At 37.5% G+C, this 24,625-nt stretch overlaps 2 protein-coding genes across 7 annotated transcripts in view; one reads left to right on the forward strand and one right to left on the reverse strand.

Annotated features, from left to right (window-relative positions):
- Positions 1–15,321, forward strand: part of fbxo10 (F-box protein 10) — a 52,065-nt gene extending 36,744 nt beyond the window's left edge. For all 5 annotated transcript variants that reach the window (XM_072589530.1, XM_072589511.1, XM_072589495.1 and 2 more), the window contains 4 exons: positions 764–1,039; positions 2,783–3,093; positions 5,172–5,353; positions 7,647–15,321. In XM_072589530.1, the coding sequence (XP_072445631.1) occupies positions 764–1,039; positions 2,783–3,093; positions 5,172–5,353; positions 7,647–7,833 (956 nt within the window). In that variant the 3' untranslated portion in view covers positions 7,834–15,321. The remainder of the gene's footprint in view (positions 1–763; positions 1,040–2,782; positions 3,094–5,171; positions 5,354–7,646) is intronic.
- Positions 15,322–15,417: 96 nt separating this feature from the next.
- The window catches only part of polr1e (RNA polymerase I subunit E), a 34,688-nt gene continuing 25,480 nt past the window's right edge, over positions 15,418–24,625 (reverse strand). For both annotated transcript variants that reach the window (XM_072589544.1, XM_072589554.1), the window contains exons 8-12: positions 24,385–24,481; positions 23,268–23,407; positions 21,048–21,129; positions 18,696–18,827; positions 15,418–15,576 (exon numbers count right to left, since the gene is read on the reverse strand). In XM_072589544.1, coding sequence (XP_072445645.1) covers positions 15,420–15,576; positions 18,696–18,827; positions 21,048–21,129; positions 23,268–23,407; positions 24,385–24,481 — 608 coding nt within the window. In that variant the 3' untranslated portion in view covers positions 15,418–15,419. The remainder of the gene's footprint in view (positions 15,577–18,695; positions 18,828–21,047; positions 21,130–23,267; positions 23,408–24,384; positions 24,482–24,625) is intronic.

Here is a 24,625-nt window from a genome sequence, read left to right on the forward strand (position 1 = left end):
TACAATGGGTGGTATGTAGTTAGACACAAATCTGACTCAAGGGGCTAAGTGGCTTACTCCTTGTCTGTCTGAATAGAGGAAATGCTCCTAAAGGTTATACAAAGAGGAGAGGGAGAAGGTTTATTTACCTGCACCTCCTAAAGTTGCCACAGCGACAAGTATGATCTTCGATTCCACTCCCAAACAGTACCAGGGTAACTGCTATTAGCAAAAGGCCGTTGGTAAGGGCCATTTCAATCACGAGAGCATAGTTTTAGAGTAAGGGGCAGGAGATTCAGAGGGGATTTGTGGCAAAAACATTTTCTCTCAGTTGGTGGTGGGAATCTGGAATGCCTGGAAAGGTAGTGGAGGTTGGAAACCATACAACCTTTTAAAAAATGCGGATAAACAATTTAAATATCATAACATTGAAGGATATGAGACAAGTGCAGGAAATTTGGGGTTAGCGCACCTTTAGTGGTCGTTATGTTGGGCCTTAGGGTCTTTTCTGCACTAAATGAGGCTATATCCGTGCAAGTTGGATCAGTCTCAAATAATGTGGCAGTATTCACTGTTCAACCTCCCACATGAACATCAGTTATTAGACATTGTCCAGGAGTGTGGTTACTGATGGAACTGTACACCCATGTGGATTAAATGTTTGTGGAAAAGACAGGAAAGAAAAGACTAAAAATCTGATAGGACAGATTAATTCTGAATTAGGATGTTCTGAGATCTGAATCCCAATTGAAGAAATTAATTTAATTTGTAAATATTTGTGCAGGTAACAAGGGTTGTGGTGTGTGGGTCATGTCCTCTAGTCTCCCCCACATTGCCAATAACCAAATCAGCCGCAACAACATCTATGGAGTGGCTGTCTTCTGTCGTAAAGATGATGTAAATGACTACCTCAATAATCAAGGAGGCGATGAAAATTTCAATGACGAGGGGGAGATCATCAACTGGGAAAATGACTTTGACAGTGATGAAGAGCGATACACATCACACAAACCAATCACTGTGGCGTTGATTGAGTTTAACAACATCAATCATAACGGTGGTAAGTAAGCAACCAAAGGTTATAGCAACATGAGACCTTTTGAGCTGAGTGACCAGTCTGTGCTGTTAATTCTGTTTGTTGTTATGCTGAATTAGATATCAGTTTTTCTTTGGCTTTTTCTCTTCCTTAAATGAAGATAATGCCTTTGGTGAAGCACGTACACAACTGCTAACACATCTCCCATTTGCTGTCCAGTTTTATTGAAGGATGGGCTCAGTAATAGGCTCGGGACACTATATCATGCAAAACATACTGTGGGGTAATTTTTGCCTGCTGGTGTGCTCCAAAATTAACCATTACCTTTGCCACGACATTTCAGTACCACTGGCATCTTCCCAGAAATGTGGAACATTTCCCAGTGTGACCTGTTCACGTGGGGTGTTAAATGTGCCTTGCCCTAGCAGTCTACTCCTGGTCATCAGCAAATTAATAAATAGGATTGGCTACAGTGCTGTCAAATAGCACTTATATCACAATAGATTGTTCACTGGCTTATTGTTTGGGTTCTGAGAGGGAGGGATACTTTTCAGAAATACTAAAATAAATAAACCAATAATATCCATTGTTCAAAATTCCCCACCCTCTCCGCCATTGCATATTTTCTTAACTATCATTTCTAATAACTTCAATTAGCCCTGTAATATGTTAACACTATGGGAAAATTTCAGAAGTAGTCCACTTCCTTGATTATTCACAATTTCGAGCTGGTGTAGGAAACATAATTGCACAGAGAATGAAAAATTGCATGCAAGTGAAAAGTGAAAGTTTGAAGAATAAAATTCAGTTTCAGTGTAGAACAGGTGGTGGCAGATGATTTGCCCATTGTACACCCCATTTCCAAATCATCTTTGTATTTGGGTGGGTGTATAATTGGAGTTGAATTGCTGCCTTTGTTTCCACTCCTGGCAGAGGTAGAATATCCTGTTTGTCTTCCACCCCACCAACCCTCACAACAACAGTTAAAGGAAAGTTCTACAACTGGCATGATAGAAATTCTGAAAGATTTTTCAAAGGATCATCTCAGCAGTTAGTGGTTTTTGTCAAGGCTTAAAGTGCTGGGGATTAGGGAATGGTAGTAATAGGAAACCTCCTATTTGATTGGCAATACGAATTGCTGTCTAGATTGTTTTTTTTCTCTCTCAAGCTGACTGCTGTAAAAGCCAAATGTATCCCTGCATTATTCTGCAGTGATTGTGTAATATTCTCCATACGTTAACCTGCTCCAGTAGTATGTTCTTCATGCTTTTGTTCTCAATGCTCACTGCGCACACAAGGCTAATGCAAATCTGATTCATCTTTCTGTCCTAAACATTGTGTCATTTGAAATTAAAACTGATGAAATTCCTTTGGTTAGGGTTGTCAAATGTTAAGGATCAAAGATGAATAATGGAGGTCAGCTATAGTCTTACAGAATAGCAGAACAGGTTTATTCTTATTCCTCTGGGGACAGGGTGCTGACTAGACCACATTTATTGTCTAACTCTGGTTGTCCGATGAAAGTGTGATCTACCCCTTGAACTTCTGCAATCCTTGTGGTAAAAATGGTTTCCCTAAAATGACATAATTGGAATTATGAGATCGCAGTTCAGCCATAATGTAATTTTATTGGTTATAGAGGGGATTATTGCTTGCTATTCCAGCCTGCACAGTCATCACTCTTGCAGTTTCATGTGCCAACTGATATCCATTTCAAGGTTTGCATAAAGATATCCCACTTTCTTCCCTCTGATTTCTTTTCACCAGCTGCTGGACTCTACATAAAAAGCAGTGAGACGCTCAACATAATAGCCAATGCAGTCCATGCCAACCATGACAATGGGATTGCTGTTTATCAGAGCAGTCAATTCACCCACATCACAAACAACAGCATCACCTGCAATAGTGTAGGTGGAGTTCTTGTAGAAGCAGGATGCAAAGTTGAACTTCGGGGGAATGGTATCTATGACAACAGCAGCCATGGAGTTACCTCAAAGGGAGAAGGGACTGTCTTGGAGAATGACATCCTGGGAAATCATGGATATGGTCTACAGCTACTTGAGAATGCAGACATGAAGGTGGGTTCTGCATCCGAATTTTGAAAGATCTCTCCTGATGTTTGAGGACCAGACCATTATTTTGATGAATGTAGAGTTGTGGTATTTTGTATTTGTGACACTAACCTTTGTCGCATTGTGATCTCAGCTCACCATTTTCTTAGCGAGTTTTGAGAAGATTTGTAGCTCATGTTGCGGTTCTGGATGTAGATTTGCTCACTGAGCTGGAAGGTTCATTTCCAGACGTTTCATGACCCTACTAGGTAACATCTTCAGTGGGCCTCCAGGTGAAGCACTGTACATGATTTATATGTTTGGGTTTCTATAAGTATAGCCATTGATATAAAAGATACTACTGCTCAGTCTTTATATAACAATGTTCAAGTCCGTCTCTGCCCAAAGTCTTCTGATCAGCAAAGAGCATGGTCTCCTGTAATGATTACATATGCTACCCCTGCCAAACTCATCCACCCTGAGAGAAAATGACATTCTGCGTATAGATTCTGTGTACCAGCAACTGAAAATTAACCACTTCAACTTAAACCTATTGCTGTCATTTTAAAATGGCAGCAGCATTCATAACAAATGGGCCTTACTCACAGGTTGACTGTTCTCAGGACTGAATCCAGACATTCCTACAAGAGAGACTTCAGTTGTAAAAAAGCAAAATTTTGGAGACGCTGGAAATCTGAAATAAAAACAAAGTACTGGAAATACACTCTGGTTAGCTCGCATCTATGGAGAGAGAAGCAAAGATAATGTATTCAGTCAAATATAACTCTTCATTTGTACTCAGTTCTGAAGAAGTCACATCTGACTCAAAATATGACTTTATTTTTCTCTATCCACAGACTTGAGTTGTGTTTTTCTGTGACCAAGCTGTCACTAAGAGATCCATCTCTTAGCTGAGCTGGTCTTCCCACTTGCTAGGGAGCTTTCTGTGTCACGTTTTCCAAGTGTATTTGTTTGATAATACTGTTTATATGTCATAAGAATTGTTGCTGCAGTAACACTGATTCTACAGCCTTACAATAAATCCCAGAGGACAGTCATCTACTTTTATTGACTGCAGTAGATAAGATCAAGGCTTCTTCTTTCCAAATCTTTTATATATTATAAACTTTTCTTGATTTCAAGATAGAAGGGTAGGAACAGCTTGCATATTTTTGGTACTTTGTACAACTTCTGGTTGTCTCGAAGTACCTCACAACCAATTCAAGAGCAGCTTCTTTCCTGCTGTTACTAGACTTCTGAATGGACCTCACACTTAAAATTTGAATGTTGATCTTACTCTCTGTGCACCTTCTCTTAGCCGTAACATTGTATTCCTTGCTCTGTTCTTTTACCGAAATGCATTTTGTATGGTATGATCTGCCTTGTATGCAAAACAAAATTTTTCACTGTACCTAGTTACCTGTGACAATAATAAATCAAATCAATTAAGCACTTTATTGAAGTGTACTCACTTGATGTGACGATGTAGAAAGATGTCAGCCAATTTGGACACGGCGAAGTCCAACAAACAGCAATGAAACAAAAATAACCACATATTCTGTTTTATTAATTTTGGCTAAACAATTGGTTAAAACACTAGGACAACTCTCCTGCCCATCTTTGAACAGTGCAGAAAGATTCCCAACAGGGTAGGCAGGACCTGGGTGAGCAGCTCATTGTCGAGACAATTCATAGAGTACGGAAGGCTTAAATCCACTACTGACACGTTGCTATCCTAAACCAGGACCTACCAGCTCAGAGGCAAGAGTGCTATCACTGAACCATGGCTGACACCTTAGAATTTATGTAGAAATGTAGCAACTGGTCAGTAAGTTTAAAAAAAAATTCCATGTGCTATTACAGCCAAATTTTGTTAACTCATTTCTTGTTTAATGAAACTGAATTATTTATTTTATTGGAATTAAGCAGCTGAAATAAGACAAGGAAAATTGTCATTTAGTTTATTTCAGTTTGAATTCATGTATCGCAATTTAAGAGGCATGGATTTTATTGAGTAGCTTTTGTGAATGTATCCGAGCTTGATGGTAGGTTTATTAGGGTTGGGATGGATCCATGGTTTGATGCTTAGATATGCTTTACTTCAGGTGACAAAGAACAGAATCCAATCTCTTCATGACTATGGGATTGCCATCTTGGACCAAGCTAAGGGAACAGTGCAAGAAAATCAAATCTTTAGAGGAAAAGTTGGGAAGACCATTTTGGAGAAAACGGAAAACCCAGAGAAGTGTACTGTTCAAAGCAATGAAATTTTAGCCTGCAGCAAAAAGTAAGTCTTGTTCTTAAGCTTTTTTTTTGTCCCTATCATGGGAAATTTTACCAAAATTATCAAATATCAGCCTCCTCTGCTACATTTTTGCAGCTTTATTGTACCCCACACTTTCTCAGGCTGGGTTAAGTGCAGTCCGTATCCCCCAACTCCTGATGGTATTCCATACCGTGGGCCTGTGCATTTAAGCAAAGAATGGAACTGAAAACAATGTAATTTTCATTGCGGAGCTGATACAAATCAAATTAACGTTCAGAATTCTATTGACTGGCCTACGTTTAAAAAAAAATGATTTTAACTTCTAAGTAATTAAAAAACAGTGCTCTCATAACAGCAATCAAGTAGTGCAATCTGGATTGACTCTGTTAAGAGTGGAAAGGTACTTTACTTTGGCTTTCGAAGAGGCTTTTTCTCATAGCTGGCAGACCAAATAGAGACTCAAATTGAGGACTTGGATAAGTTTATCAATCCAACACCCCCTGCAGTTTTTAGTACTGGTATTCTTGATTCCAATGTACAAGCTATTTCTAATAAGTTATTGGTTTCTCTCCCTAACCCTTTCAAATGGGCCCCTTTTTTTTTGTTAAAATGAAAAACACATTTGACCAAAAACATACATTGCATACAATTCTTTATTTGGGGAAATGCCGTAAGATGGCATTTGAAAGCTAGATTTGTGGGATAAGGAGATTGATGGATTGATTGATTAGATGATGTCCATGAATTTTATTGAGGTTTATGGATTGGAAATCGTAGTTACTTGTATATTATATTGTATATTGTAGTTACTCTCTTTGTTTTGTGCAAATTCATCCAAGACCATTTAAGTCTGTATCAACTGCATCTTGCTTTTATGAAAATAGTAAATACACTTTGTTATTTTCATATCCTTTCCTTGAAGGAGAATGTGAAGCCGGAGAATGGTTTGCGGCCGATCAGCAGTGTGACCAGCTGTGATATAAACACTTCCTCCATGGCCATGATTTATATTAATAGCAGTCCAATAATGCCCATCAGCCATGATTGAATGGCGGAGTGGACTCGATGGGCCGAATGGCCTTACTTCCACTCCTATGTCTTATGGTCTTAATAAGATGGTTATTCTTGAAAGCAAAAGCTTTTAATGAGCTCCCACAGCTAGTGTCATCTATTGATAGAGGACAAAAAACATGCTTATTTTTGGCCACTATTGTGACACCAAACTGTGATATGTGCAGTTTGTAGACAGTATTCACTGTTAATATTGATGCTAACATTATTAGTTTGCTGTACCTGTTGGGTGGTATATATGCAATGCTGTAACTCTTGGAATCCTTGTCATAAATTTAATCCTTCTTCCATTGATATTACTAATAACTTCATTCCCTGTCTTTAACAACATTGTAAGGTTCTTGGTGTGGTCTTGAAATGATTCCTCTTGAGTATGACTGAGGGAAATACAGGATCATCTTTTATCTATTTTCTTGGATGGTTTAGTGGATTTTATCTCAACCATGGTTGCAGGTAAAGAGTGGCTGCTTCATTGACTTCCATTCATTTCACGTCTGACAAAAATTAAACTGGAAGTGAGCTACATAATTAGTAATTTATACATCAATAATTAATTGCAAGCTGTAACCCAACACCATCTACAAGGAATTAAGTTTGAAGTAATTATATCTCAAAGTTCAAATTTACAGAATAGTCTGTTACTTCTGGAAACTACTGAAACACTTAACCTGTAAAATGGTGATGTATCATTGACAACAATGGAAGCAAATGCATATTAGTTACTGACCTATTTGCCTGACTTTTAAATGAGGTGGTGCAAGCGTTGAGCACAGTATTTCCATGGTGAACGCCAAATTTACTGACATTCTTTTTTAATTTTGGTTTTGAACTGCAGCTGACCTCTTCCTATTTCTTTCTAGTTGTGTTTGGTTCTACAATAAAATATAATTTCAACAAACAGAAGTTTGAAAGATTCAGTGTCATTATTAAGGCTGAATAAAATTATTCTTTCAGTTTGCTCCACAAACTGAGTAATGGTTCTCTTATTGTATTGGTATGTGGGTTGAACACCAATCATACCCATGTTCCACGGCCAGCAGGAACTATAATTAATATTAGCATAGAAAATAATAGAAGAAGGCCATTCAGCCCTTCAAGCCTACTCCGTTATTCAACGTGATCATGGCTGTTCATCCAACTCAGTTACCCTGTTCCCACTTTCTCCCCATACCCTTTAATCCCCTTATCCCTGAGAACTATATCTCACTAATCTTTCATCCCTAATGGAATATTTCTCTGTTAGTTCTTGCAGATCTGGCATAGCTTGGAAACTGGACAATCCTCCAGCAAGGCCACTTGTTGATGGATCAAATCGAGCCACCTCCATGGTCCAGACTCGTCAAAGGGTTGCATCCATGACGACTCGAATAGCTGCAAGGGTTGAAGGGGGCTGCCATGACAACGGCAGCATTTTCTGTTCCATTCTTTAATGAATGAAAATCAGCACTGGTACAGATGTGCCACAAAAAGCAATTTAATGCCTCAATTCCTGTATCAATTATGTTTTAAGTGATGGAAAAGAAATTGGGGCATGTATTTTGTTATTTCACTTCTTTACAGGTGATCTTGCATATAATCAAATGAACACAACAATTATTGGCAACTTCGATTTGGAGTTTAATAACATGATGCAGTTCTCTAATAGAAGTTTAGATCTGCTTATTAAAGTTCCTAGTTTTGTACTCCCTGTCTGCATGATTAATAGCTGCCAATCTTATCCATGTATTTTCACTCAATGATGCAGTGTATTGAGGGACATTTGTTCATGCAGATCTGAACCTGAATGATTTCTGAACTGACATCTACACAGAAACCAGATTTCTCCAAGAACCACAATGAATGGTTAAGTATGGAATTTCATCAGTTTGAGAAGCTAATGTCCCGTTTCATCTATAGTCAAACTGATTTCTCTTTGTGAACTAGTACTGAACTTCTCCAAAAGTTTTATCTTTGAGTAAAAGAACATTTCAAATCCTGGTTATGGTTATTTTATGTTTCTTCATGGGATGACTGTGGGAATGCCAGAATTTATTACCCACCCCCAGTTGCCCTTGAGAAGATGGTGGTGGTAGTGGTGATGAGCTGCTGTCTTGAACTACCACAGTCCTTGGAATGTTGGGAAGGGGTTCTGGGATTCTGACTGTGACAGTGAAGGAATAGTAATATTCTTCTAAATCAGGATGGTAAATGGCTATATAGTTTGTGGTTTCCCCCTACAGCTGCTGCCATAGTTGTTCTTGGGTGGTACAGGTCATAGATTTGGAAAGTGCTATTGCAGCAGCCTTGGTGAGTTAAATTCATTGCATCCCTGGTGAAGGGAGTGAATGCTGGTGTTGGATGGGGTGCCAAATAAAACAGGCTTTATCTTGTTGCTAAGCCACTTGGATGTTGTTGGAGCTGCACTCCTCCCTGCCGTGGCGAGTATTCCATTATACTTGCCTGATTTGTACTTGTATTAAACTAGGCCTAGTTCACAGCTTTATGGAAATGGTAGTGTGGAGGATTGTCAGCCCGTGAGGTTACAGATTGTGACGGAGTATAATTCTGCTGCTGATGGCACACAGTGCCTCAGATTCCTGGTTTTAAGTTGGTTTGATCTGTCAATAACACAGTGGAGAGTAGCCACAGTGGAAGGCAGGTCTTTGCTACTGTAAGGACTGAGTGCTGGTCACTCCTACCTATTTGTTCTGGATGCATCTCTGACAGTGATGAGCACAAGCCAGTTATTTTCCCTCCTGTTGATTGCTTGACCACCTGCCAGACCCAGTTTGGGAGCTGTGTCCTCTGGTACTTTGATAACTTTATCAGTAGGTATTACTGAGCCGCATTTGGCGAAGGAGGAGTTTGAGAGAAGCTGTAATTGTGTGTATGAAGTAAGTATGGTGTCAGCTGAACAGATTTTAGTCAGGTGTTAAGACTATATTTAAAAGTTTTAACCTTGCCTGAGAAACTATTTTAATTTCAATTTAAATGGAGACTTTGAGGGTTCCACCTGTAGAGGAATTGCCCAGCTGAAAATTAAATTTTATGGGTGATTCTCAGAATGTGCTATCAAGATGCCATCGGGTCCTCACTGTAACCCCCATTTATTGCTCCAAGAGTTATTTGGCCAGTGAAAAATCCAGGTCACAGTTTCCAGTGAACTGAATTTAATATTTGTATGAATACCATCTATTGTATTGTGTAGCTAAAGTGAATTAATTTGCCCCTTAAGCTTTCTGACATTCACTAAGATGTATTTGTGTATTGAATACGACAGTCCCATCTACCCTATTAACTCTTGGTCGCAAACCTCAAAATAATAATCAGTCCACCTCTGCGTCTAAAATATTCAATGACCTTGCCTCTACCACTTAAGATACACAAACCTCTGAGAAAGATTTCATGTCAGCTCGGTCATGACTCTTAATTCTTACCTAACCTACATCCACCTTTATCAAGACCATTCAGGATATTGTACGCTTCAAAAAAACTCCATGGAGAAAAGCCCAGTCTCTCTAACCCATCCTCAAGACAAATCACTCATTCCAGGTATCAATCTAGTAAACCACCTCATGCATTTACATCCTTCCTTAAATAAGGATACCAAAGCTACACATTACTCGAAATGTGTTACCAATACCCTATCTAACTGAAGCATAACACCCTTATTTTTATGTTCAATTCCTCACGTAATAAAAGATGGTTTTCAATTAGACTTCTTAGTTGGTGTCCACATAATACTTTGACTCTTAACACCAGAACACCTTCAGAGTTCTACAGGTATTGTCTATTTCAGTAATACTCTGCTTTTCAAGAAATCTTCCTGCCAAAGTGAACTTCACATTTGCCAGATTTTTGTCCAATCAATCCACATTTGCCTCCACCTTCCTTGTGTTCTTCACAACATACTTTCCTACCTATCTTGGTATTTGTCTGTACTCTTCTTTCCACCCACCCATCCACACACCGGTCATTGATGTAAATTGTAAAACAAGTGAAGGCTCAAGGTTTCTGCAGTAACCTTTGTGGTACCTTGTCAAATGCCTCTACATTTGTATATTATGTTTGCCTTTTATCCACAAGGTGTTACTCCTTCGAGTACACATTATTACCCCTTTGATTAAAACAGTAGTGACTTTTCCCAATTACTTCGCATTTTTTCAGTGTGCATCTATAATCTCTTTAATGACTGATTCTATACTTCCCCACACGTAATGCTAACTAGTCTTAGTTCCCAGTTTTCTGCTTCACTCACTTCTTGAACAGAGCTTTATTTGGTACTTTCTGGTCCAATGGAACCTTCCTTAAATTTTTTTCAAAACTCCACAGATTTAAGACCAAAGCATCTATGACCTCATTAGCAATATAGTAACACTCCAAGATAAAGTCCACTACTCAGCCCAAAGTTTTGTTTGCTTAACACCACTGTCTTCATGATCATAATTCCAATAAGTTCTCCACCTCCCCCTAGTTTAAAAGTATTAACAAAATATTCTTATTCTCTGTAGTAAAGATAGAAGAAATATTTGTTCATCTGTTGTTATCACATTTTAACTCCATTATCACGCTGTAGAAGACCAATACATACTTTACTCTTTTTAAAAATACTTTTTCAAGCTTACTCCCTCTCACACTCTGTTTTGACCAACCATATGATCTCGTCAAAGTGAAATTAACACTATCCAGGAATGACACAGTTGTTACCCAGTTACAGAACAGGTTAATACATAGTTTTCAATGTTTGCTGTTGTTTTCTGACAGACTGATCTTCCAACATATTGCAATCAACAGCATGAAAATCAGTTGGAATCTTCAAACCTGATATCCATCTGATGACTCCCTTTGTTCTCAATGCACTTAATGGGCCTAATTGAACATAGAACATTACAGCGCTGTACAGGCCCTTTGGTTCTTTGTTGCACAGACCTGTGGAACCAATCTGAAACTCTTGTCCATATGTCTATCCAATGACCATTTAAATGCCTTTAAAGTTGGCGTGTCTACTACTGTTACAGGCAGTGTGTCCATGCCCCTACTACTGAGTAAAGAAATTACCTCTGACATTTGTTCTATATCTATCACCCCTCAATTTAAAGCTATGTCCTCTCATGCCAGCCACCTCCATCGGAGGAAAAAGGCTCTCACTGTCCAACCTATCTAACCCTCTGATTATCTTATGTCTCAATTAAGTCGCCTCTCAACCTTCTTCTCTCTAACAAAAACAGCCTCAAGTCCCTCAACTTTTCCATGAGACCTTCCCTCCATACCAGGCAACATCCTACTAAATCTCCTCTGAACCCTTTCCAAAGCTTCCACATCCTTCCTATAGTGCAGTGACCAGAACTGTACGCAATACACCAAATTTGGCCACATCAGAGTTTTGTAAAGCAATAGTATGACCTCATGATTCTGAAACTCAATCTCTCTACCAATAAAAGCTAACACACCATATGCCTTCTTAACAAGCCTATTCAACCTGGGAGGCAACTTTCAAGGATCTTTGTACAGGACCACTGAGATCTCTCTGCTCATCTACCAAGAATCTTACCATTAGCCCAGTACTCTGCATTCCTGTTACTCCTTCCAAAGTGAATCGCCTCACACTTTTCACATTAAACTCCATTTGCCACCTCTCAATTGTTTATCCTATTCTCTACCCTTTCTGTAAACAGAATGATTAGACTTGCATAATTATATAATAGGAAAGTGGGAAACCAACTTTCAATTTCAAACTATAAAAATGCCTGAAAATAAATTAAAACCTGTTCATTTCAAACCAACTTTACAAAGTATGCAGTAACAATGAGAAAGAACATTTTTGAAAATTTAAGGACAAGTATAACTTATGAATTTTCATCCAGTTTCACTGTAATCTACAACATTCTGCTTATTGAACACTGAAAAACAATTCAATTCTCTCTCACCCTGAGCACCACTGCTAAGGTATGGAAAGTACTACAAGAGAAAGATGCTGCAATGTGGAGTTATGTTCATGTAAAGAGTAAGGAGGATATAGGGACATTTAAGAGGGGTGCACAAAGTTTGAGATGGTTTTGTTTGAGTGAATAAGGAAAAAATTATTACTGACAGGTCAGTGACCAAAAAACACAAATTTGTGATTGGAATGCACAACTTTCAAAAGAAAATTGGATATATATCAAGGAAAGATTTGCAGCAGTTTATAGAAACAGCATGGGACTAACTGGATAAATCTTGCAAACAGCTGCACAAGCACAATTGGCAAATCGACTTCTGCCCTACAGGATTCTATGATCTAAACTGATGTTAACATATACCCAGCAAAATGGAAAATTGGCCTGTCATGTCTGCTCCTTGTAGGTACCAACTACATCCCAATAATATGATGTTGACTGTTCTGATGATCACTATGCTGATAGATTTCCTTCATTTATAATGTTCACTTATCTGGACAAAGGAACATTTTAGCAAAGTGTTTTTTAAAATATTTCTCTGAGGGCCTCTTGATCCTTGCCCAAGTATCTTGAAGAAAAAAATTTCTCAACACTTAAACTTTAGAACCCTGCCGTTGTCTTTGTCAACTCACTAATACTTTGCAACTGTTGATGCGAGACAGTCAGCAAGATTTTATCAGGTATAGAATTCATTCTCCTGTTATCAAAACTGAAAATGCTGTTTGCTGTCCATTGTACATTTACAGGCTATACAACAATTACATTAACTTTGTGAGAAAGCAGATTAGCCATTCATTCATTTATCAATTTGTGAAACCTTGTGTGCAAATTTAACGGTCATATTTACCCATGGAACAACTGGGCAATCAGTCCACCATCTCTGAACTGTGAATTGCTTTGCAGTGTTTTGACCTTCGATTATATAACCCATTTTTGTTTAAATAAATGCAGTTAATTGAGTGTCTTGCAGCACACTTGTTATTTTATAGTCAGTAATATGTACAGTAAACAGCAGTTTTCAATTTTGAGAACAGGAGCATGAATTCTATATCCGATAGCATCTTGCTGACTGTCTCTCACCAACAGTTGAAAACCATTAGGATGGCTCAGTGGTTAGTACTTCTGCCTCTCAGTGCCAGAGACCTGGGTTCAATTCCAGCCTTGGGCAACTGTCTGTGTGGAGTTTGCACATTCTCCCCTTGTCTTTGTGGGTTTCTTCTGAATGCTCTGCTTTCCTCCCACAATCCAAAGCTGTGCAGGTTAGGTGGATTGGCCATGCTACAAGTGCCCCAGTGTTCAGGGACGTGTAGGTTAGGTGCATTAGTTGGGGGGTTACTCTTCAGAGGGTCAGTGTGGACTTGTTGGGCCAACTGGCTTGTTTCCACACTGTAGGGATTCTATGATTCGTGATGTGTCAAAGAAGACATACCCAAGGGCCAGAATGGCTGGATTTAAGTCCCAACTGTTCAGGAGGTGCATCCAAAAGGTAGGTTGATTTAAAATAACTACATGCAATTCAGTTGTATGTAACTAAAAATGTTTGCTTAAGTGGGGCAGCTTGAATGAAGCACTTGTATTCTGAAAATATAAAATAGCTGTCAATGAATAGTCTTTGTAATGTAGGCATGAGTTAACTTTTCACAAGCTTTTCAATAGCTTAAAGAATAATATTTTTGATGTCATTTGCTCATTTGAGTTGAGGTTCCTGAGCAGATTATTTAAACCTGCCATCAGTTACCAAATGGCCCTCTTTATACCATTTTTAATCAATCTAGTCAGACATGTTGTAGTATGTCTGGAGGAGGTGGGACCTGAGCCCTGGTCTTCTGGTAGGAATGGATACTAACACTGTGTCACAACAGCCCTTTCATATCCAGATTGGTTTGCCCATTTCTGAGCCTCCTTTTTGATATCTTAATCTCTTTATTAAAAAGCAGCATGAAACACAAAAGACAGGATATGCCACCTTTTGTTTCTTTTTTAAATTATTTTCTACAAACCAGAACAGACTGTGACAAGCAGCTGAGTATGATCAATATATTATTCTGTAACTGATGCTGGGGAAAATAAGAATTAGTTGGTTATTCCCTTTCATTTGAATGCAGGTACCATAAGAAATCAGAAAGGGCCTTGGGTTAATAGTGCATCTGAAAGATGGCATTGCCTGAGTAGTGCATGGAAATAGGGATTACAGTATAATGCTTGTTTTGTCAATGTGAATTTGCTGTCATGTGATTGAAGAATTGGGGACACTGTTTGTACAGTGTAAACTTCAAAGTGTGTGTGTGTGGGCTGTAACGCAATTACAGCACCGACACTTTCTGCTGTTTCTAAAGTGCAGTTTTTCTATTATGTGGGGATGCTGAAGAATGCAACCTCCATGTTATGGAAGAACTGACTATGTTCAAATGCTCCAGAATTAATTCCTCAAAGGAGGTGATTTATTATACCCAAGCCAAACTAGTTCAAGAAAGAAGCATCAAAACATGGGATAGATAAGGTAGAAGCTAAGAAATATTTGAATGTTGTATAGGTTTTGGCAGATGAACAGACGACCAAACTAACAACTCACCAACATTTTTAAATCCTGAGGAAAGGCCTTAAGTTCCCTTTCAAGCCTCAAAAGTAATTGAGTAAAACCGCATAATATCAAGTCTAACCTTACACAATGTCAATCTACTACCAAACTTAACTGAATAACTGTTACCATAATTTTAAGACGAATATCCTGAGTATAAGTTATAAAATGATGTTTTGAAAATGTGCAGTGTAACTAGCTGTACAAGTTTTGATCCCTCTTTGCATTTCGTGACTGGCAGTATGTGCACAAGGGATCAACTGGACAAATATTCAACTTCTCAAAAGTTACTCTTTGTATTTTGATGTTTAATTAAGAATACAAAAGATGTAGTTTGACAGTCAACTATTAACTCCACTTCAATTGCACTGTTAACTGAGCCTGGATATTCCTTTTCAAAAATAAAAATTTGAAATATTGGCCAACTCTTCATGCCAGTGTTCTGCTTAGATGTTCTTCATAAGTGTCCTTTCTGTGGTCTTGAGGACTGATGTGACATTTGACTGTGTCTCTATGTACAACATTACGTCATTTTCTTCCTTTTGCGACCTTGAGGTTTAGCTCGCATATCCAGTGGTAATGAGAGTGTTGCTAATTTATGGTCCTCTGCAGTACTGCCAGGAATATCCACCTTTTTCTTTGCAATCTTTAAGCCCATTGCTCTTGCAATGTCCAAAATTCTATCAAGTACAACAAAACAAGTGGTGATGAATGAAGAGTTTTTGTACCAATCTCTACGTTAATCAAGATTGAGATAGAGGTGTACTTACAAAAAATTAATAGCACATCAGAAAGTTTTGTTCATGCACCAATGGTTTATATAAGTAATCATGGTTTGTGCAACTGAATTGCTGAATGAGATAATCACCTGCTCATCATAATTAGAGTTTCACTGTTCCCATGAAATGGATAGCCTTGTCCAACAAAAATCTATCAAAGGACACTAAACAAGTGCAAGTAAATAAAGGGAGATGCAAATCAATTGGGGCTGTGGGAAGACAGGGTCAAGAGACAGCTTAGCATACTATTACTCCAATGGAAAATGGAGTGGAGGTATCTAAGCTTCTGCCTTTATGGAACACTTAAATATAGTATACAGCCTCAGGTAGAACACAAATTTATTTACTATATTCCAAAGCCATGGAATTTTGTTTTATGATTCATTCACCAAGCCAATAAAGATCAGAACAGCCTTTTCCAAACTTCCAGCCCAACAGAATTCAAAGACAAAAGGAAAATGAAAATATAATCTCAAGAACCTTATCGGGCCATGCCAAGAGCTGGATTACCAAAGCTTTCAGGCTTCATTTAACCTCCGAGCTGGAGTTCATTCAATGTCTGCTATGGGTAATATGGGATTTAGATGAGAGTTACAAAATGTTGGAGTAGATGAGACACACATCATGATAGGATATGCAGGCATTTTCTATGATCAGTAAGGGAATTAGTTATTCCATGCCAACACAACAGTTGTTGACAAGTTTACAAAAATCTATGCAGGGAGCAGTGAAATTCTGAATGTGCAAAGTTGTAGTTAAATGTTTAAAACTCTCTCCTTCAAAACTTTTAGAACTCTACTCAGACCAAATGAAAAATATTATGATTCAAAGTAGTCCCAATTGTTTGTTTCTCTGCCCCCTCAAAATCATCAAAAAAATAAATCCACATCAAATCCAGTAAGGATGAATGACTGGTGGAGTTCCAATATGAAGGGACTCCTTCAAATCAAAGAACAGTAACAACAGTATGAAGTAACAGTAAACTTTGCGTTATATGGTACAGTGAATTTATCACAACCTGATTTACTTCAAAATCACTTTCAGTGTTCAGATAATGCATTCTTTAAAAAAATATAATGGTTTGTAAATCTTTAGAAATAGTTCTTCGGCTTTACAATGAAATTATTGGGTCAGTTTTGGTTGTTGTCTCCAATTAAAGCAATCCCAGTCAAAGAACTGACAGGTTTTTTTTAAGTTAATCTGAATGTCAGTGTCAGTTGTGGGGTTTTAATGTACTGCTTGCTGTGCTGGGGGTCCTCAACTGCCCAAATGCTTCCCCCTCTCCTCAAAGACAAGAGTAAAACCTCATCTTTGGTCAGAAGTAATGTAACTCCCTATCAACCAGCACTTTTGATTAACTGGCATCACCCGTTACCCAAGCTCACCAGATAAAAGATTTTACTGAATATTTAAAGTTTCACACTTTTTAAACTATTAATGTGTATCTCTTCCAAAAAAAGATTACAACAATCTGAAAATGGCATATAGCACCTATATCATCTTAATAGTTCAGTTCGATTCTTTTCTAAATAAAGGCATGGACTATTTTATTGTTTGACAATTAAAAGTGATCTGAACTACAACAAATAAGCATTAATTTCACACATCACAAACTGTCATGAAGTATATCACAACATCATCTACAATATTCTGGTTGCAGGATCTAAGCATTTTTGTAACTTTCTCATGTGGCACCCATGTCTTCAATGGTGTGCACGTGTGGAACCATACTTTTGTTGTGAGAATCTAGTTGCTTCACCCTCAATTTGATAACTTTAATAATTATACACTTAAGGGACTGCGCTCCTCAACATTCCTATTACTTGGGCTGTTTGTTCCAATCTAAAGAACCTGCATCAACATAGCACCTTTCACAATTCTAGGATTTGCCAAAGTACATTATAGCCAAATGATGCATGCTAAAAGTGTATATGTAATGTAAAACTCAGGATTGTTGGGTCAAAACTCTGGTATTCCCTTCCTAATGGACTATGGTCTACACATTTGTTTTTGTGATGGTAATTGAGGGATTCATATTGGTCAGAACACCTAGGTGAAATTAAACAACTCTTCTGTTATGTAGTGCCATGGGATCTTTTATGTTCATCTGCAGTGGCAGACAGGAGTTTAACGAGTCATCTGAAAGCTGGCACCTTAGGCAATGCAGCACTCTCTACCACAATAGAACATTATACGAGTGCCAACTTAAGCTTACAAGCATGTCACCATAGCTGACATTTGGCTATTAAAAGTCCCATTCTTTCCAATCTGTACAACCTGGTATTAAATATATTCTATACAACCTATACTCCTTGTTGTATGAACTGTCCCACCCAATCCAGGCTCAACTACTTGCTATTAAATTGAAATGTTGCATTGAATTCATTCGGAAACAAAATTAGGCAAAATATATATTCTCCACCTTGAAAGGGGTTCACATGCAGCACAAAGCAAAGATACATATTAGGGCCTTTCATGAATAAAATATAGCAATGGTGCACCTTGCCTAATTTAAAACACATCAATGATTCAGCTCAGCGTTTTCCAAATGAACATATGACTAGGATAAACAGAAATCATGTACCAGTAACACAGCATGTTGGTATGTTGGTTGAGCTGAAAATGTGTTGCTGGAAAAGTGCAGCAGGTCAGGCAACATCCAAGGAACAGGAGAATTGACGTTTCGGGTGATGCCCGAAACGTAGATTCTCCTGTTCCTTGGATGCTGCCTGACCTGCTGCGCTTTTCCAGCAACACATTTTCAGCTCTGATCTCCAGCATCTGCAGTCCTCACTTTCTCCTGTCAATGTTGGTTCTCAGATGCCAAGCTTCCAATCTTTCTCTAACCATTAGTCAGATGCTAGAAATCTGGGGCTATATTAACTCAGGCTGCTGATGCACATATTCCAGTGCTGTTTACCAAATAGCCAGTATGAGCCACAATCTCTCCCTTGACAGTAACAATGTGAGGTGACAAATAACTGAGCAACTGATACAATACTTAAAAGGAAAACACTTACCTATTTTCACTGATTTTTAAATCCCGCTGTAGATACGTGAGGTTAGTTTGAAAACTACTGATGTGTAAAGCCAGTGCAATAATGAATGCCACTATCTTAGCTTTCATAGAGGCTGGCATTACATGTTTTACCCTGAAAACAGACAGAAATTGGTTAGGTACAAGATTTGAAGATGAGATTTTATATCCTTGCACAAACATATTTTCCTATTAATAGCCATAATACTACTTACAGCCAAATCTGACATTGATCACTAATTCTTGAGCTGATCATAAAAACTATAAATTTATCATGTGTGTTGTGTACAATCAATTTTAGAACCAGGATAAAAATATTAGAGTGCTCTTGAATTTAAATGTTTGTTATTTTACAGAGTAATATTCTTGCAAAAGCTTACATACATATTGACTGTTTTAATATTTACAAAAGTCATTTACCTAAAGTTGGCACAGCAAATTCCATTTGACACAATACACAACAGTTTATGTGATCTAATTCATTACCATGTGATTAAGTAGAACATACTTAACAAAGAAATTATTCAGTCTAAAGCAGTGTTTAAAGCCCTAGATTTAATCCTGAAACAATGAATTGTACATCACACGTTAAAGGAAAACAGTGCTTCTCATCATAAGGTTTTTAAATTTACTCAAAAGACCACCATAAGAAATAGCAACAGGAATAGGTCACTCAGCCCCTTGGAACTTGTTCTACCATTCAATAGGCTCATGGTTGATCAAACATTCCCCACACCCACTTTCCTGTGTTTTCCCTATAACCCTCAATTCCCCAACTAATCAGATAGTCTGCAGACTATTTGTTTATCTTTAGGATCACTGCTCTTTAACACTTCCTTTTCCCACTGTATCAAGACTTTGTTTTAGATGGGTCATCAGATTTTATTATACATCTTTGAGTGACAGTTTGTCCCTTAGCTGCAAGTGTTAATCCGAGCTCAGGTCAATTTAACATGCTTAACGTATAATTCATGTAGCAATAGTGAATTAAATGCTGTATGACTCTAATTACTGCAATGAAGTTTCACCATTGAAACAAATTCTGTATTAATGATAGACAATTGGCAAATGTTCAACACAGGACCAATGGTAGTTTCTTTCCAGAATTAATCTAATGCTAAAGTATGTAAATACAGAAAAATTACAATTGTAGAAACTTTGAATTGATGTCATTAGAAAGATTACTCAATACTGATATTCCTCATTCTTTCACAATAGCTTCTCTTTGCTGTTTTTTTTCCCAAACTGGAGTGGATGAAATGAATTATTGATATTAAAAAAACTCGCCTAAATATACTTCAAGAAATGTGCCCCTCTAAACCCTTTACACTATAACTATCCCAGTTCATGTTGGAAATGTTGAAATCCCCTAATATAATAACAATATTCGTGTTCCACAACTCAACGAACTGCCTACATATTTGCTCGACTATTGCCCACTGACTGTTTGGGGTCTATAGTACACTCCGAGCAGCGTGACTGCCCCTTTTTATTCCTAAACTCCACCCACAAAACCTCATTTGATATTTAATTTGTTTCATTCCTCAGCAAAGTATAATAGGTGGCAAATGCAATTTGGTTTACTTGTTTGGTAGGAGAAAGTGAGGACTGCAGATGCTGGAGATCAGAGTCGAAAAGTGTGGCGCTGGAAAAGCACAGCAGGTCAGGCAGCAACCAAGGAGCAGGAGAATCAACATTTCGGGCATAAACCCTTCATCAGGAATGTTTACTGTTAGGTATCTAACCTTTGCAGCAAACATCAAACTCTCAAACTCAAATATAACTGCACTAATCTCCAACAAGATCACAGCCACAACATATTGGAAATTCATCGATATTTAATACAGAAAATAGGCAAACAGAACAGATGATCATGCCTATAGGTAAAGACATAGGGAAAAGTATTCTTTAAAAAAAGGTCAACATGGAGTAAAGACTGATTTGAATTGCCTCTTAAACACATACTAATAGCTTCATAGAATTTTTTGAACAAGACAGTTGACTGTTTCAGTGATATTAAGATTAACTGTTAAATTTACCACCAATGAGGCAAGATCAATATAATAGTCTCAGAAAGCCTTCCATACCATACGTTTCTGTTTCCTCAGCACTTCTGGATTTACGCACCTTGCATTTAGAAGTAACAGAATAAAAGATCTTAGATCAAGATTTAGTGTTGGGTTTTCCAGATTGCTGATTTTTCTTTATTTCTATTATGGTGTAGAAAATGTTTATGGATCACCAGTGTTTGGGGATTTCTATTTGAGCTATCTTCTGAACTTTGGAAAAAATTTTGCAATCCATCTTCTTTGGAAACTTAAAGAAGGGTACTTACCGTCCATTGTTATAAGTGAGGACCGTGAATTTTTTCATCAAACTGCTTCTTACAACATCTGCAACATCACTCCCAAGGGAATCTGAAGCAGAAAATATTTAAAGGTATACTTGAGTTAAGCAGTTTAATTAAGTATGGACTATTTGTATTGTAGAAATATGACCCTGGATCATGTTTACTTTAAGAAAAAGAAAAATAATATAAAAGCATGCAAAAAATCATTTTAGCATATCAATTTTTGAAACCAATAGATTTCTAGTGTAAGCTACTTGTGCCTTAGTCAATTATACTTATAAAAAATTTACAATCATCGTTTGTGCCAAGTTAGAAGTCAACAGATGTTGGATTCAGCATTTTCAGAGACAAAACAAACAAAGCTTAAGTAATTTATAACTTTCATATGAATTTGGGAAAAGATTATAACTGCAAGATATTTCAGAATTTTTTTAAAATCCTGAAAAATTGATGGAATGACTTTAATAAAATATGAATTTATCTATGCCAACAGTAACACTTTTGTGACAACTGGAAAGTTGTTAATCATTTAAGGTCTATCAAGAAAATGTGGGGCAAAATATAGATTAGATTCCTACAGTATGGAAACAGGCCCTTCAGCCCAACAAGTCCACACCGACCCTTCAGAGAGTAACCCATCCAGACCCACTCCCCTACCCTAAATTTACCCCTGACTAATGCACCTAACACTATGGACAATTTAGCATGGCCAGTTCACTTAACTTGCACATCTTTGTGACTGTGGAAAGAAACCAGAGCACCTGGAGGAAACCCACGCAGACACGGGGAGAACGTGCAAACTCCACACAGACAGTCGCCCGAGGCTGGAATCGAACTCAGGTCCCTGGTGCTGTGAGGCAGCAGTGCTAACCACTGAGCTACTGTATCGCCCCAAAAAGAATCAACTTTTTAAGTTACTGAAATTCCTACCGTTCAATATCAATTGAAAATTGCAGAATGAAATATCTTTAAATCATGCTAAAGTACAAACTATTTGAATTGGACCAGTATTTTGTTTCATATTATAAAGTAAAGCCTATCCCAAAAAAAAATTTCTTTGAAAAGCCGAACAGGGCATTGGCAAGATTACACCTAAAGTATTGTGTACAGTTATGGTCACCATACTTAAGGAGACGTATTACTTGCATTGTATGCTGCTCAGAAATAGTGCACCAGGTTGAGTCCTGAGATAAAGGGGTTTGAGAAAAGATTGAGCAGGTTGGGACTATACTCAATGGAGGTTAGAACAATGAGAGGAGATCTTATTGAAACATACAACATCCTGAGGGATCTTCCCTATTTTGGGTAATGTAGAATGAGGGGAGCATTTAAAAATAAGTGGATCACCTGTTTAAGACAGAGATAAGTAGGAATTCCTTCTTAGGAATATTTAATCTTTGGAATGCTCTTTAACATCAAGGAGTGAAACTGGGATCATTGAACATATTCAAGACTGGATTAGATCGATTTTTGATACACAAAGGAATCAAGGGTAATGGGGGATGTGCAGAAAGGTGGAGTTAAGGTCAGTCAAATCAGCCACAATCTCACTGACTGGCAGAGCAGGCTCAATGGGCCAAGTAGTCTAATCCTATTTCTATTTATTCTGAGTAAAACAGAATCATTCTATTTCTACTGCAGTTAAGTGCTTACCTTTGTAATATTGGGTGCACCAGCTAAGTTAAATAACTGAGCAAAAAATTCCAAAATAATAAATATACCTCATGACCCATTTAGTTATTGTTACCCGAAGAACTGTTGTTTAGCTCATGTACTTTAACTGTAAGTTGATGTAGTACAGCAACCATACTGTCATTGGGCGATTTTACAAAACAACAATTGTTTTTGTTTAATACTAATCAATAATCGGGAGGAGATTTTGTGACAGTGAAACCTACTGGAAATTAAATTGGATATACTATCTTCAAAAAAGTATATGGCCCACATATATTTTTAATTTGAAGACTCAAAGTTCAACTGAATAAATAGGTGAAGTATGAAAGTTCCAAATCTGTGGATTCCTGATCCTGACTGACTTCGTCCAAGGTCACAAATTTAAACAGTGGCCCAACTTCATACTTTTATGCTAGGCAAGCTTTGCACAAATAATGTTAAAGCTCTCAGTACTCCCAAGTGTAATTCTTGGAACTGAATTAATGTACACGTCCATCTACAGTATAAAAACAGACGACAAATAAATTTTACCTTTCTGCTTTAATTCACGGTCTCTTAAATTGTGTAATCTGATCAGAATCTGTAAGTAATGTAGGCAGTAACACATATGACCACGACTGTTCTCATCCTGAGGTAAGGACTTCAGTGATTCCAGGACAAAGAAGGAATAGCTAAAAGTAAAGAACAATAAATCATGCTTAAATATTAAGCTTCATCTTCTGCTAGACCAAACAGCATTTCTTTAGTGTGTTTAAAAATTGTAACATTATGTCGTGTTACATCACAGGGTAAACTCTCCTGCTTAATTTAAACAAGCAACACAGAAAAGATTTATCCCGTGCAGTAATCTGTGAAAATTTGAGAGGCCAAGAACTAAATAAAGTAAAAATTAACAACTTTATTTCTTAAAGTATAACAGAGAATAATTAACTAACAACTATTTACAACTCCTTCTAACCTGCCTTATATTTTTCCTTCTATAATACTGGTCTGATAAAACACCCGATAAAGATTTACTGAAAAATTCAAATTTCAAAATCAGCCAGCAGTCAAATCTTTATATCTTCCTCTGGAGAGCTGCTTTCCAGGTCAGTGTCGATGTTTTTCTCTGTGCAAATTCATTCTCTAGACAGGTACCTCTCAGAGTTTTTACTAGCAGCCTACATCCATTGCTTTTCTGGCAGTTCTCACTCAATTGTTCATTTTTTCCCCGGTCTTATACCGCCAAAGCATCGGATTATGTCACTGGTTTTTAATATTGTCAATATACTCAATTCAAATGATTGGAGTTTGTTTTTTTCTGGGTATAATTTAAATTGATTGGCCTTATTCAAATTTGTTTTTGTCTCCAGGCAACCAGCTACATTAGCTGCTGGCCACATGTTATATTATATTTTGTTCAGAACACTTGGTGCTGTCTAGTAGTTCTGCTAGCTTTTAACTTACTTACAGGTACAGTACACCCACATCTTCATAACAGTAGCAAATGATGATTAACAGCTGTTATGAAATGTAAGCAGTACAGATTTTTTTCTGTAAAATATACTCTTCAGAACAGGAATTTATATGAAAGGCATCAGAAATTTAACAATTATGGTAATTATTGTGGCTGACAACCTCATACCAACATATTATCCACTAAACTTACTTGCCAGTTTGTGCTAATTTGCTAATTTCTTCTGCAGCACTAATCTTCGGTAGTTCACTATGTGCTTCAATTGCTTGATATTCAGTAGACGAGATGACTTGTGCTTAGTTAAGGAGATGTCCACAGGTGAAAATGATCGACAATTTTAAGACATTTGACACGAGTTGCAATTACCTAATTATTTTGATCATCTGCCATAATACCATAGTGCTAGAATTGTAATTAGACCAAGTGGTTGTCA

Source organism: Chiloscyllium punctatum, chromosome 2, assembly GCF_047496795.1.
Source record: "Chiloscyllium punctatum isolate Juve2018m chromosome 2, sChiPun1.3, whole genome shotgun sequence".
Taxonomy (NCBI): domain Eukaryota; kingdom Metazoa; phylum Chordata; class Chondrichthyes; order Orectolobiformes; family Hemiscylliidae; genus Chiloscyllium; species Chiloscyllium punctatum.